The 16,229-nt window shown below is 41.4% G+C and overlaps 1 protein-coding gene across 2 annotated transcripts in view; it reads right to left on the reverse strand.

Moving 5' to 3' along the window:
- LOC142212857 (uncharacterized) overlaps nt 1-16,229 on the reverse strand; it is a 59,589-nt gene that overhangs the window by 17,904 nt on the left and 25,456 nt on the right. Inside the window, exons 1-2 of one of the 2 annotated variants that reach the window (XM_075280934.1) lie at nt 5,551-5,647; nt 183-521 (exon numbers count right to left, since the gene is read on the reverse strand). The exons of the other annotated variant lie outside the window; for it this stretch is intronic. Coding sequence (XP_075137035.1) covers nt 183-521; nt 5,551-5,605 — 394 coding nt within the window. The 5' untranslated portion in view covers nt 5,606-5,647. Of the gene's footprint in view, nt 1-182; nt 522-5,550; nt 5,648-16,229 lie in introns of those variants that run through there. 2 annotated transcript variants of the gene reach the window in all.

Below are 16,229 nucleotides of genomic sequence, written 5' to 3' on the forward strand. Positions count from 1 at the left end.
GTACATGTCCATAGAAGTTAATACAGAGCAAAGGATGTGGTGGAGAGAGACTCCATTGTTATTTTATTTCTTATCTATAATGTATGGGGGAGAGATATGTTCTCCTCTGGAACAGTAATTCTGATGAGTATTATCAGGGTCAGGACGTACTTTATATTTGAAATATTAGCGCATACACTCACCTAACGCCTGCAGACTGCTCCTCCCTTCTGCACCCTCCGGGGTCACTATAACACTGCAGGTGTACTCTCCTTCATCACTGAACTGCACCTGCGGGATGTGAAGTGCAGCATTTCCTTTCTGTATTTCACTCTCCTCCTCCATGTAAGATCCTGGTCTGGAGGCAGTCCGTTGTCTAGTTATATAATTGAACACTTCAATGTTTTGTCCATTCTGTGATTTAGTCCAACGCACATTAATAGTTTTCCCAGGAGTAAAGGCTGAAAATTCACAGGGGACTGTCACATTCACTCCTCTCAGTACTGAGATAAGCGGCTCCTTCATAGTGACTGTCAGACCATCTACAGAAATAAAGTATAATATTGTCAGTGTCCATGAAAAGAGAGAATTCAATATGAGCAGATGACAATACATAAACAGGGTCTCAAACCTGAAGATGAGATGCCTCAGGAGGAGACCATGCGTATTATGGGGGACATTGTCTAGAATACAGGATTATTTATTAGTGCCAAGAATAGACTGGGTGAGATTACAAGTGTGGACATTAGTATCAGCGACAGACACTGCTCACACTACCATAAGGTCTGAACAAGTCATAGAATTAGGATGGTAGAAAACAACCAAGAATTTCTACCAGTCTGTCCTATATGGATTTAATGTTTATAGCAGAGGTAAGACATCTGTAAGGAGGAGACCCCCAGGACCAGGAGGGCTTGTGCTGATGCTGTCATTTTGGCCCATGCCATATTCCATGATAGAAGGCCCCTGTGCAGAATTGTATGTGGGCCCTTGATCTCCAGCAGCAAACTGGTAAAACGTAATACTTCTTGTCAATCATCAATATGATGCCTTTCTTGCACTGACTTGGGCACAAAGGTGCACGGCTTGTTATAGTCACAGCACAGTAATCAGACCTCTGCCTGGTAACGAACCATACACCTGTGCGTCCATCACATGACCATGGACTGTACATCACATGACCAAGGACTGATTTTTATCCACTGGGAGTAAGCAGAATGAATGACAGCAAGCAGAGATCAAGAAAACCAAAAATAAGTGATACAGAAAGTATATCAGAAAATTCTACAACTTTTCATTATACAAAAGTGAAACTGTACAAGTTCATTAAAATCCCAACATCTAGTGTCACTGCTGAGTGATGAGGAACAACCCCTGATAATAGTCTTCCATAGCCTTGTATTGTTAGGGCCCCCTGCCCAGCGATGACACTGAGATGTAAGGACGGTGACAGTGCAGGGATATCTGTGCCAAAACTAACTGATATCTCAGGAACCTGTGCAGATACAGGCAAAGCTGACAGTGCTCTGATTTCAGTGGTATATAACACTTCCAATATCAGAGGACACGAAAAATCCTCCTTAGGAAGGGGTTCACGCATTTCAGCTATGAATTTAAAAACTGCTGTATTTTGACTTTTGGTAAAAATTATTTTGTGCCCCAAGAAAAATGTTTTTGTTTTGCAGGGTACCCAGCTCTGAAAAGGATCTGCTATAAGTCAATGGCTTACTCTTTAACCCCTTAACAACCAACACCAAGTAATTTGTTCACACTATGGCAATCCATGAGCCATAAATATTTTATTTTTTGTTGACTTATGTATTTGACACTTGTTTTTTTGTTGAATTAGTTGTTTTTTCTGTACCAATTTGAGAACATATAATTTAATATTTAGCTTTTATTTATTTGGGGGGGGGGGATATAGGCCGGGGCCCCACAGGCCAGAAACGCCACAATTTTCCCGCAGCGCAAATGCCGCAGGAAAAATCACGGCGTTATACAGTACAAAGTGGATGGAAAAATCGCAGTATGTCAATTATATCTACAGAAACGCCGGTGGCTTTCCCGTAAATATAATGGTAAGAGAAAGTCCGTGGAGGAAAACTCCATGAACTTTCTCTTTAAAGTGTCCTGCGGAAAGTACCGCAATGTGTTCAAACAGCCTTAAAGGGAGTCTATCTTTTTGAAAATACATTTTTAACTAATGGCATATTGGTATAGCCTTTAAAAAGGCTATTCTACACCGACCTTTCTTTCTTTCTCCCAGCTATTTCTTCAAAATTTGTTTTTTTTTTGGTATGCAGTGCATCGGCATCCTGTCTAGGCCCGGATGAATGGGCTTAAGCAGGAGGGTCTCGAGCCATGGAATCCGCGTGAATATAGGGCATGCTGCTTTGTTTCCCCGCTAGCTGAAAAAAATTGCTATCAGGAAAGAAAAGCTAGTGACTCCCCCTCAAAGACTGCTCAAGAAGAGCATACTGTAAGGATTGGAGTCAGGGGCAGGCAGTGCAAAGTGACACAGCTGGGAAAGCAACACTGTGCAACTAATGACAAAAGGGGTCGTAGGCCCTGCAGCTATAACTATGCTGTAATATCTGAGATGAGGCAGACCATGCACTTCCTAATTGAAGTGCGCCTACCAAGGCTCCTGACACTTCTATCCGGCGGCTAGGATAAGGGGAGAGGAGGCCCTGAAAGTCCTAGGGACTGGAGTCATGGGGGTCACACCTAAACAGAAAGCACAGTGTAACTGCAATGCAAAACAAAAGACTAAAATAGCATGGAACCAGGGAGGACCACAAGTCCCAGCAAGACACAGAAGAGAAGGCGAGGTCAGACGAGCAAGAGGTCGAGCCAGGAGATATAATAAAGGTACCAAATCAAAAGACAAGGGATAGTAAAAAATACAAGCCGGGCAGATTAACCAAGAGAACAGACCGAATATTAACAGACAGGGAATCAGACTGAGCAGAGGGACCAGGAACCACAAAGTGAATGGCTGGCAAGGATCCATGCCTGGGTGGAGTTTAAATAGCAGCAGAGAACACACCTGATGGCTAATGACATGGAGACTGAAGGTAAGGAAAAGATTAACCCTTAATGACCTAAGCACACCCAATAGAACTCCTAACACGTCTCCCAGGGAGACGCCGCGCAGCAAGGAGACCGCGGCGACTCCGTATCCTGACACATACATGGCGCTTGATGCACACTGACTTGTACTGCTAAGAATGGAACAAATTTTGACTATTGGAGATTATTACACAAAAACAAAAATCCAAGTCAAAACCACTGCAGCTGTGCACTCAGAGTTCTCTGATCGTGGGCGTTAGTGCCGGGTCTCTGCTGTACAATGCAGCAGAGACCCGGTTGCTATGACGGCCGCCATCTTTAAAGACCTGGCATCCATATACTATTATGGTGGATGCTGGGAAAGGGTTAGAAGGTAGCAAAACATTACAAATACTATATACATTTGGTATTGCCATCATCGTACTGACCCACAGAATACAGGTCACATGTCATTTTTACCACATAGTGAACTCTATACAAATTAAACCCATAAGAAATTGGCCCAAATACGTTTTTCTTCCAATTCCACCTCCATTCTGAATTTTTTCCAGCTTCCCAGTACATTGTACAGGATACTGAATGGCGCCATTACAAAGTACAATTTGTCTCACAAACAATAAGCCATCATGTGACTCTATGAACTGAAAAATGAAAAAAAAAAAAAAAGATGGCTCTTGGAATGGGGAGGGGGAACAACAGGAATGCAAAAAAAAAAAAATTGTCTGTGGCATGAAGGGGTTAATGTTGGTCTAAAACTAGACAACCCCTTTAAGCATCATGGGGGCCGATCAGATTAGCCTGACAGGACCAGTTCTTATAATCACAAGCTCTTGCTATGTTATAAGGTTATTGTCACTGAGATTCTCTAGAATAGAAACTCTTCGATATCCTTCAGCATTTGTTCGAACCAGTTGGCACCCCACAAGTTGGCACCCCACATTGATGGACGTGCTCTGACTCACAACAATCTAAGAAAATTGAGTGTCATTTCTTTTTATCTGTTAGCAAACCTTTAGGCTGAGATTTGCTGTGTTTTTTTTTTGTTTGTTTTTTTTTTCTTAATCCAAAGCCAGGAGTGTATTGAGCAGAAGGGAGAAGTAGAAAAACTTCCCAGAGATTTCCAAATCCTATTGTAGCCATTCTTGGCTTTGGATTCAAAAATCGCAACAAAATCTGCAACAGAAAAGGCTGCAATTCCACAACCTGGGGCCTCAGCCTTAAAGGGATTTATCAGGAAAAAATATATTATTTTTTTTTTTAAAAAAAGGTTTGTTAGTGCTATTAATGGGTTAATAAGTGAACCCAAATACCTTTAGCAGTGTTTTGAGTGATTTCTGGGTTTCCCTGGGAGCTCCTGGCAGCTTCTGCATTTGTTTATATGTTGTAGCTTTCCGCTGTCTTAGCTAATGCAATGCATCATGGTAGTTGTAGGCAGACTCACACTACCTCCCTCTCACTCCCCCCTTCCTCTCTCACAACCCCTCCCTGTCTTCATAGATATCCCACCCTCTACTAGCCCTCCCAAACTCACTCACTCTCCTTGTTTTGGCAATATGCAAATTAGCTTTTGATAAGAGGCATCACCCTTATCCCTCTGTGCTATTACATGACATGGCAGAACATCACCTCAATGAGGACCAGCAGGTCATTGACATTAAAGTATCTATCCAAACATCTTCTCAATGTAAGGGGGATAAGACCAATGGAAGTAATACAGCACTAATAATCCCCACACGCTGACACTTACGGCTAGTTCACACGTGGGCAAAGGGGAGGTTTTTGACAGCGGAATTCGCTTCAAAAACCTCTCCTTTAACATGGTGGTCTATGTAGACCACTAGCTTTTTTTTTCCTCCTAGCGTTTTCCGCCTGAAGAAGCGACATGACCTTTCTTCAGGCGGAAAACGCCTGAAGAATTGCATAGAAGTGAATGGGAGGCGAAAACCGCGCGGTAAAAAACCGCGCGGTTTTTTGCACACAAAACCGCGCGGTTTTCGCCTGCAGTTTCTATAGCACATATAGGAAAAAAAAACCTAGCGAAAACCGCGTCAAAAACCTCGTCAAAAACCGCGTGGAATGCAAAAAACAGCGTCAAAAAAACTCCTCGAGGTTTTTTACCTCGCACAAATAAGCTAGGCGGTTTTCACGTGTGAACTGACCCTTACAGGTAGTCATCCCTGTCACTGTATACTACGGTGTGTAATGTACAGTGCATATAGTGTCAGTATACAGTCCAGTGTGTGTAGTGTCTGCTTATAGTGCAATGTGTTATATACAGTGTGTAGTGTCTGCATATAGTGCAGTGTGTTATATACAGTGTGTAGTGTCAATACATAGTACAGTATGTGATCTACTGTGGGTATATAATGCAGTAGTGTGTGGGTGGGTGTTAGACCCTGACACTTACATGTAGTCACTCCCAGCACTAGACACTGACACATGTAGTCACCCCCACCACCGGACACTTACATGTAGTCACCCCCAGGCCCTGACACTTACCTGCGGTCACCAGTAACATCAGCAGTAAGTAGAGGGGATGTGTCGGCTCCTTCATGTTCTCCACAGCTTTTCATTTCCTGGTTCTTGTCCTGCACCCTGTAATGGCCACGGCACAGTCTCACATTCCTCATAGACATTACTTTCATTTTCATCTCTGAAGGAAAAAACAAGTCTGCCCTCTATGGACAAGATCATGTACTGCACTGTATACAGACACTACACACTGTATATCACACACTATCCTGTATACTGACACTACACTGACTGTATATCACACACTGCACTGTATGCAGACACTACACACTGTATATCACACACTATCCTGTATACTGACACTACACACTGCATATCACACACTATCCTGTATACTAACACTACACTGACTGTATATCACACACTGCACTGTATACAGACACTACACACTGTATATCACACACTGCACTGTATACAGACACTACACACTATATATCACACACTATCCTGTATACTGACACTACACTGACTGTATATCACACACTGCACTGTATACAGACACTACACACTGTATATCACATACTGCACTGTATACTGACACTACACTGACTGTATATCACACACTTCACTGTATATAGACACTACACACAGTATATCACACACTATCCTGTATACTGACAATACACTGACTGTATATCACACAATGCACTGTATACAGACACTACACACTATATATATCACACACTGTACTATATACAGACACTACACACTGTATATCACACACTACACTATATACTGACAAAACACACTGTATATCACATATTGCACTGTATACAGACACTACACACTGTATATCACATACTGCACTGTATAGACACTACACACTGTATATCACACAATATCCTGTATACTGACACTACACTGACTGTATATCACACACTGCACTGTATACTGACACTACACACTGTATATCACACACTACCCTGTATACAGACACTACACACTGTATATCACACACCACAGCATACACTTTCTCTGCTGTTCTATCTTTTCTGGTAAAATACGATTGAAAATGAAAACTTTAAGGACATTTTACAATTTTTAATTTACACATCTCAATGAATTTTCCGCTAGTGGAAAAAAACAGCTAGCGGCACCCATTTAAGTCAATGGGGGGGGCTTTCTTTTCAGCACTGAAAATTCAGCGCCAAATAAAGTGCCAATTTCCTCCGTGTGAATGGACCCTGAGGAATAACATTTTAAATTTTTTTTAGTTGAGTGCTTTATATTCACACCAATCTGGGTTAAACTTTTTGATCACTTTTTTATTCCAAATTTTGTGCTCTGCTATGGTGAAATATAATTTCTTGACTTTTTTTTTGTATGACTTTCACTGTGCAGGTTACATAATGCTTTCATGTATTGTATGAGTTGTTTCAGACAGGGTGATAGCAAATATGTAATTTTTTTTTTTTTTTTACCTTATAAATAATTGTGTAGGGGAATTTTAGGGGGTTGTATTTGTTCAATAATTTTTTTTTTTTATATACTTTTGAGTTGTGCACACTGCATTTTTGCAAATATAAGTAATTAAAAATTCTGCAAAGTTTTAAAGATTTTCTCTAGGGCAACACGGTGGCTCATTGGTTAGCACTGCAGCTTTGCAGTGCTGGAGTCCTGGGTTCAAATCCTACCAATGACAACATCTGCAAGGAGTTTGTATGTTCTCCCCGTGTTTGCGTGGGTTTCCTCCCACACTCCAAAGACATACTGATAGGGAATATAGATTGTGAGCCCTATATGGGACAATAACTGTCAATGTCTGTAAAGCACTGCAGAATATGATGGCGCTATAAAAATAAGCATAATAATAATAGTGATGACAGTCTGTTATCCTGATCAGTTGCCAAAGGTTACGACCACTAATGCAGAAACATTCTATGGTCTGGTTCTTGTCAGGAACCGAGCTATGATCTTCTGATTGTAGCTGGGTTATCAGGCAGGGACACTACATGTATCAGAAGATATCCCGGCCACAATAAGGAAATCATGGCTGATTTTATGACTTTAGAAAGTTCCTGCATTCATGGTCGTATCCACTGGCAACCGATCAAGATAACAGACTGTGACCACAAGATATTTAGAGAAAAATTTTAAAACTCTGCAAAATGTTTAATTACTTATATTTTCAAACATGTTTAACTTTTAATTATCTACAAATTTAAAAATAATTATGGACATGGGAGACCCCTTTAATGCTCAGAGCCTTAATAGTATGGCACTGTTCCCACGGCATTACTTCCAATACTCGGCTGTGTTAGTTGTGATAGTTAGAAGATGCTATGACTCTGGTGGATTAACCCCCTGGATGCCATGGGCATCAGAATAATTTTTCTATGTCGACAGAATAATAAAAAATGTATGATTTTTGGAAGACGGGAAGAGAAAATATGAAAAAAAAGTCACCGAGCAAACTACCCTGTGTCTTTAAAGAGGACCTTTCATGAGTTGGGGCACATGAGGTTTTATATATTGTGCCCCGGTCTCACACTGTACAGCGCTATAGGTGCCGCTGTGAAGAAGGGCATTCCTGACTGGCTGTCAGGAACGCCCTTCTGACGGTGAAGAGCTACGGTACCGGCACTGATAGCTCTTCACCTGGGGCACAGATCGTGAAAGCCGACAGTGGCTGAATTCAGCGCACTCTCGGCTTTCCAGCAGTATATAAAACTGTCTGTGCCCCGGACCATGAAAAGTCCTCTTTAAGTGGGTTACCCACTTTCGACACAATGAGCTCCTTACTGTTTTAGGCTAAGGCCCCATGGACTGTAAACAGCGTGAACACATTGCAGTTCTTCCTGTAGTGCTTTGAAGAGAAGAAAGTTCACTGAGTTTTCCTCCGCGGACTTTCTCTTACCATTATATCTATGGGAAAGCTGCCAACATTTCCGTAGATATAATTGACATGCTGCAATTTTCAAAACCGCAACAGCCTTATGCTAGGTTCACACCTGCGTTCTGGTCTCCATTCTGTGGTTTCCGTCTTCTGCATGCAAGAAGACGGAAACCACAGACTGGGTCCGGCGGTGAGTGTTTTATGCTCTCCGCTGCAAAACCGTTTTTTTTTTAATCCGGACACAGAATACTGCATGTCCGACTCTGTGTCCGGATTAAAAATCCGGTTTCGCGGCGGAAAGCATAAAACGCTCACCGCCGGACAGCTTTCTCACCCATTCAAATGAATGGGTGAGAAAGACTCCTGCAGGTTTCCGTCTCCTGCTCTGTTTTATGCAGGAAACAGAAACCTGCATAACGGAGTGCCGGGCGCAGTTACACTTATTCTCATACAATATATCCTTTTCACTGGCCCCATTTAGAATGCTTTAGAAAATGTCCCACTTACTTTGTGTCCTTTATTTTGAGGATATTGCCCCAGTTTATGCTTTCAAGCTCCTCTCTCAGCTGGTGAAAATTGGCCTTCCTGAAGTTTAGTGTTTTTGCACCCCCTCTACTAATCCTCTTATTAAAGTGTACATGAAAACATATATTGTGGTCACTTATACCTAGAAGACCCCAGGCCTCTGAATACGCCCCAAAATCTGTGTAAAATTCCGCCATGTGACCATGGGCTTACACTCTCAAAAAGAATAGAAGTGACCATGTGTGGATGACAGACTACACTTACCATAAGCTTATACAAGGTGATCGCCATTTTGGCTATGACATAAACACAATTTTAATAAGATGAGTTTTGTCTATTTTCACATAAATTCAAAGACTTAGATTATTTGCAGAATAATAACACCACATGACAAAATATATTTATTGATGAAAAGAAAAAAATAACATTTCATTCAAGGTGATAAAATTTACCATATTGTACATGTCCAGATGTTGTCACACATAATTGTTAGTAATACTTCTAAATTTACTTATGCCCAAGAGCAAATTTGCACTTTATAAATAGAAGGCCAAATCAAGTCGGTTCCCAGAGCTATAGACATTAGTGAGTCTGTACTCGCTCTCATTTAACTCCGCACTATAGACATCAATGAGTCTGTACTAGTTCTCATTTGCCCCTTTACTCCTCTTATTTGGCACTGACCCCAATAGATCTTTACAGAAGCTTCAGAGTGAAATGTTTTTCTATTGTCTCATAGTTATAAGTCACTTCACATGTGATTTTGCATTCTCTGTCGGTCTCATGTGCTGTAAAGGTGACTGTATAGAAAAACTGCCGGATCCGTCCACTAGCGTCTTGTTCTGTATGTCACCATTAGTAACATACATTTATTTCCTCCAGACAGGCTCAGGATAATCTGTGTCCATCGACATAACATATAAGTGTGACTTTATCCCCCACTTTATCAGGCTCTGAATACTTCTCAGTGAGCTCTTTAGATATCCTGAGGGGAAAAAGAGAATGGACAATAAATTCTGCAGCTTCATTTCCTTGTCTAGAGAGTCATTATTACATATTATTGTTAAGGAGCCCTCTCCCCTGATAATAGACCACCCCTTAAGACAAAATCTTCTGTGGGGAAGTTAGGTGACAACCCTGTGGGGGCCTTGAAATAAGAAACAGAAGCTATGGATGACCTGAAGATTTACATTCACTGGAGCCTGAAGTTTTCTATTAGATTTTACTACATATATGATTTATATCCATAGAGAAGCAGCTAAATCCATCAATGGCACAGCAGAATTTCACCATCACGCCACTGAATGAGATAACATGACATGGTACTGGCGGATGTGTGGTCCCAGATCTAATCAAATCCTGTTCTGAAGTACTGTAGACCTGATGCTCCGAGGGTCAAAGACCCCACCAGTGCCACCTACTAACATGATACTTTTGGTAGATTCTCCCTTGTATCACAGACCCCACCTTCACTCCATCACCTAGATTACACCTTCATCTTCTGATCTTGCCTATTTCTTCGTAGCTCTGTCCAACAACTTAAGAATTTATGTAAAAAATATAATATAAAGAAGTACAGTCTGTAAAGAGTCTGCTTGTAGGTCCTCATATTTGTCCTAGAAACCGAAGAACTAAGCTCATGGCTCCTTTCTCTCTCTCTTTTCCTCCCCATACTCAGATTTTAGTGGATCTGATCGTGGTCGCCGACTGGTGACACCTGAATAATTGTCTACACGTGTCTGTCACTTACCTGATTCTGGTCTGCAGCTAGGTGAACATTTTCCAGGTTAATCTGACGTTGTTCCTATTAACAGAAAGCAATGTGTGATAAGTGCTAATGTATATAAGGTGGATTCACAACTCATGAAGTCAAGAGCACCCTCCGTGTGAACATACAATAATCTGCTCTTACACTATATGTGTATTTCTAGTTTGTGGACATATAGTGATTCTACCTGCGAGGTTCAGGGTGTACGTCTGCTCATGGACTTTCTTAGTGACAGAATGGGTCGTCTCACAGCGGATGGACGCCTTATCGTCATTGGGCTGTGGAGTGAACCTCATGGTGCTGGAACAAGTACATAGAGAGTCCCTTCCGATCTGTAGATCTGACGTGGTGATGGCATCGCTGGGAAATGTGCTGAAATCTTTATACCATTTCACTTTGATGTCTGGTGTGAATCCAGATATGGTCACTGTAAACTCGGCTTCCTTCCCTGCAACAGGTCTCTCTGGCCGCACAGATATCGCTGAAAACACTGGAGGTTTATCTGTAACAAGAGACCAAGAAAGAGAAGGATTACTCCATTACCTGTGCACTGCGGAGTGAGGAGACCTCACAAACCATCCCTGTAATCCTCAGGCTGCTGTATACGTCATATGTCAGAGCTGGTATTACACACATGGCCACACTCAGGCAGATCTCAATAACCCACCAATCAGAGTCTCCATTTACCCCTGTGATATTTTCTGTGAATGGTGGCAGCTTGTCCTATAGATGTAGACATCCAGCAGATGTCCTGTATAGATTGTACATGTTTTGTATTTGGGGTCCTTGCTGTTTGTCTCATTTGTACTGTAGTCTTCATATTGTACATATAAGGCACAGTAATACCTTATACAGACATCTTTTCATCATGGACCCTTGTTGTCCATGTTTACGGACAGCACTCGGTTCTATTGATTTTTATGAATGTGTTGTGTCTTAGGTTGATTTATTTTTCATCAAACTTTTTTTTTTCAGAATTATCTTTGCAATGTGTTTGGTCTGTTAAAAATGGACAGAACACAGGAGTCTCTGTGATTTTCACAGACTCGTAGACTTTCATGTGCATGATTGGTCCAAAAAATGGGTCAAAGTAGAGAATTACTTTTCTTTTCACAAACCCAATAGTTTGAAGATGCATGGATTTATGCAAACGCTAAATTAAAATCAATGGAATTGTGTTCTCTCCATATAGAACACAGAGCTGTAAACAATAGATGTCTGAATGGGGACTAAATCTTTTCCACGTTAGCAAACCTTAAGATAAGTGGCGCCAGCAGCATCTACAGCTCTTGGTCTATCTCATTCTTGTAAAAATATAAAGACTTAAAATGTTGACTTTCCAATATTGTCAGCAACCTTCAGGCAGCCAGGCGTTCTTTCTGATGCCATATAACAATCAGGTACATGCAGGTGTAGTAGTCCTTATACCCTTTCTATGGTCATCATGTTCTCCCCTAAGAGAAGTTACAAGGTACATTCTTATATAATATGTCCTCACAAAACACTTTCTTACCTGGGAGTGTTAAATAGTGGTTTTTCCGGACTGTCCTGCCCTTGTATAACACACAGCAGGTGAAGGGTCTCCCATAATCCAGAGCTGTCGCTGTGATCTGGAGTGAGCAGGATAGTGACCCGTCCTTCTCAGGGATTCTCTTCTCTACTCCTTGTCCCTTCTCCAGAGGTTTCTCACCCTTTAACCATTTAACCTCTGTGTCTTGAGGATTATAGTTGGTCACCTTACAGCGCAGAGTCACAGACTGTCCATAGCTGGGGTTACTGGGGTCACTGGTGATGTCACCAAGAACTGGGAGCCTCGTGTGTCCTGGGAAGATATTAGAATTTATCAGTAGGAATATTGATCAAAAAAGAAACTTGATTTTAATCTTTCCCTGTGATCCCTCTACTCTTGGAGAGGAGTGTAGGTTATATGGGGTGTAGGGCTCCCTCCACCTCATATTACACACGTTACTTCCTATTGGCTCAAACTATTATTGAACTCCAGCGAGCTGCAGCAGGACATTGTCCCTATGAGATATGACCGAAGGGGATTAGCAATTACGATTAGGATGGTTTTAGAGTGTTTGGGTAAACCAAAGAGAAGACAAAACATACAAAGTGTTGCATCCAGGACCCCAATGCAGCAAGTGCCAAGCAGGTCCAGCATAATAAACAAACCAAGGATTACAATCCCCATTATGGACTGTTACAGAACTTCGCTATAAAATGATCACTGTGTGGTTCAGACAGGAATAGCATAATATATAATGACTAGTTCATTCCCTGTACATGACCGGTCTGATATTTACCTCCTAGGATCAGTCTGTATTTTCTTTTAATAATATTTCCACAATGAATCATCTCCATATGGAAATCCTTCTCATGACATTCTGGATCTGCTGGAAACGTCACCTTTATAGTTCCCAGGAATGCTGGAGATTCTGTGTGTTGCTTAACATTTTTTTCACATATGCCATTTAACAATTTAGTTTCCATTTTATACCACTGGATTACTAACTCTTTAGGGTACATATCAGTGATATCACAGGATAAGGTCACCATGTCACCACACTTAGGAGTCGGAGGAGAACAAGAAATCTCAGAAACACTGGGCGCAGAAACTGCAAGATAGAAAATACAATTACAGTTACAGTAGTATAGTATAGCTTCAACAATGTGTGATACCATGTACTGGGATTTAGTTTAAGATGAGAATTTATTGCTACTGTTTTTTTGTTTCTACTATATTTAATATGTGTGATTGTCTTTATAAAAGGAGGAAAATACAATTACTTTCAATATGTGTATATGTAATAGTATTGAGTTGCATATATCCTATTGCAGTTGTTAGTAGTTTTGTCTTGTTGTGTAAGGTGTACCGTATTTGCTAATTTAAAGCCACAATACACTTCCCAGGATATAGGTAAGGCTAGCTTCACATCTGAATTGGAGTCTCCATAGTTGGAGAGAAAAGTCCTGCAAGGAGGACTGTTCTCTCTGCCGGTATCAATATAACACTGTGGAAACCCAACTAATACCCGGCGGACCCCATTATGGTCTATGGGATCCGCAAGTAACTGCTTTTTAAGCGGACAGGCTCTCTGCCTTTCGGGTCCCTAATGTGAGCCTAGAGTGAGCAGTTTGGGCCAGAATGTTAAATCAATTGTAGATAACCAAATGGATGAATAAGAACCAAAAATTCCTCTGTGTATGAGTTACAAGATATCACAACTGCAGGATGGTTTAAACCTAACAGGAATCTAGTCAGGGAACAAAGACATTTCCCTGTGCCTAGGTGCTAGGACAGATAACCATCAGAACCACCCAAATTTACATATCTGCTAAACTGATTCCTACTTCATGTTCATGTTTGGTATGCCTGGATTTGTAAAAACACTCTGCATGATTTGCCAGGCGTATCATTGCTAAAGAAGGCATCCACATAGAATACTGGAATATTCCAAAAATAAGACCTATCACTGCTGACTTGGTGCATGTAATTAGCTCGGCCCAATCACAGGTGGAAGGTTTCAAAAAGGAGGCTCAGCAAAGGTTCCTTCAAAAACTGGTCATGAACTGGACACTATTGTCAGATACCTAGAAAAGCAGCCGAGTGTGTAATCTGTCCAGATGTTTCACACTGATCTGCACGGCCAGACTCTTAACCAATCCAATTAGTAAGGCAGAACTCACATCTGTACTGGGTTTTTTTCTTGATATTATTCCCTCTTTTTATACATTGTTTTGCTTATGTGCATAAGTATCTTTTTTTTGTATCTAAACACTGTACTACTTTGTATATATGAAATCTTTGACCCCCTTAAAGGGGCTCTATCACTGGGAAAAGTCATTTTTAACTAATCACATCCTTGCATAGCCTTTAGAAAAGCTATTCCACACCTACCTTTAGTATGTAGATTGCCTCAGTGGTTTCTGAATAAGTCTGTTTTTATTCATATGCTAATTAGACTGGTGCACGATGCATCGTGCACCCCCTTTGCTATTGTTTTCACACACACATAGGAGATAATAGCAGAGAGGAGGCTGCTGGGAACTTCCTGTGCTGGCTGGAAGCTCATTAGCATATGAATAAAAACGAACTTATTCAGAAACCATTGAGGCAATCTACATACTAAAGGTAGGTGTGGAACAGCCTTTCTAACGGATTTGCAAGGATGTGATTAGTTAAAAATGACTTTTCCCAGTGATAGAGCACGTTTAATTACCAATGACAAACCTGTATGTCATTGGTTGTGAGGGGCTGTATGGAGAGGACTCAGGAACTGAGCCGATACACGGCGGATATCGGCTGTATAAGGTGTCAAGGTCTAGGGGTTGCTAGGTGGGGTGGCATAGACACACAAGTCCATATTTTTAGTCCAAAAAAAGGTAGAGTTTTATTTTCACTCCAAGCAAAGCGGTGCAACAATAAAAGAAAACAATACAAAAATAAATACCTGCCTGGCTACGCTCTAACTGAACATAGCTTACCTCACCTATAATAGCAGACTTAGTAGTAAATTGCAACAAACAGGACAGCTCCAACAGTCTGACCTTCTTGCTGGCTCTCCAGCCAAGCTCTGTCCCAAGTCTTGCTGCTGGAGCTGACCTCTTAAGCCTCACTGATGAGGACAATTCTCAGCAGCTGATATGCTGCAGAAACATCCACAATTTGTGGACTGGAGGGGGGTGGAATGACATGTCCCACTGCCAACCTACCTGCCATTCCTAAAAATCCAGCCCAGTAACTGTAACTTTGAAATAACCCTCAGCAGACAATAGTTATCTGCTGAGAAACATTCTTTCTGGAGTTTTCTCTTCTCACCTACCTCAGTAGTCTGTGGGAGATGTACACCCCCTCCATTATCTGGTTGGCCATCGGCTTACAAAGGGTAAGTTCACACAGAGTTTTTTGGTCAGGATTTTGAGGCCGTATTCACCTCAAAATCCTGACCAAAAAGACAGCTGCCATTGAAATCAATGGGAGCCACTCAGGAACTTGTGCTGGCTCCCGGAAAAAGAAGCGAGATGCTCATTCTTCAGGCCGTTTCGCCTCGCGATTCAGCCTGAAGACACACCCTCCTCCGGACTAGGCCCATTCATTTAAAAGTAAAATTTTAAAAAAAGTTTTTAAGGGTGCGTTCACACGGGCGCAAAATAACACGGCGTATACGCTCCTAACTCCCATTGAAATGAATGGGAGCATTTTGAGTGCGTAATCTGCCGACTCGTGTATACGTGCCAGATTGTGCTCCACTTTCCTCCGTGTGAATGCACCCTAAAGGTATAAAAAAAGAAACACACACACAAAAAATTCAAATCCCTCCTCTTTTCCTAGCTCACATATACAGTGGGGCAAAAAAGTATTTAGTCAGTCACCAATAGTGCAAGTTCCACCACTTAAAAAGATGAGAGGCGTCTGTAATTTACATCATAGGTAGACCTCAACTATGAGAGACAAAATGAGAAAACAAATCCAGAAAATCACATTGTCTGATTTTGTAAGAATTTATTTGCAAA

The sequence above is a fragment of the Leptodactylus fuscus genome, chromosome 7 (genome assembly GCF_031893055.1).
Source record: "Leptodactylus fuscus isolate aLepFus1 chromosome 7, aLepFus1.hap2, whole genome shotgun sequence".
Classification (NCBI taxonomy): Eukaryota; Metazoa; Chordata; class Amphibia; order Anura; family Leptodactylidae; genus Leptodactylus; species Leptodactylus fuscus.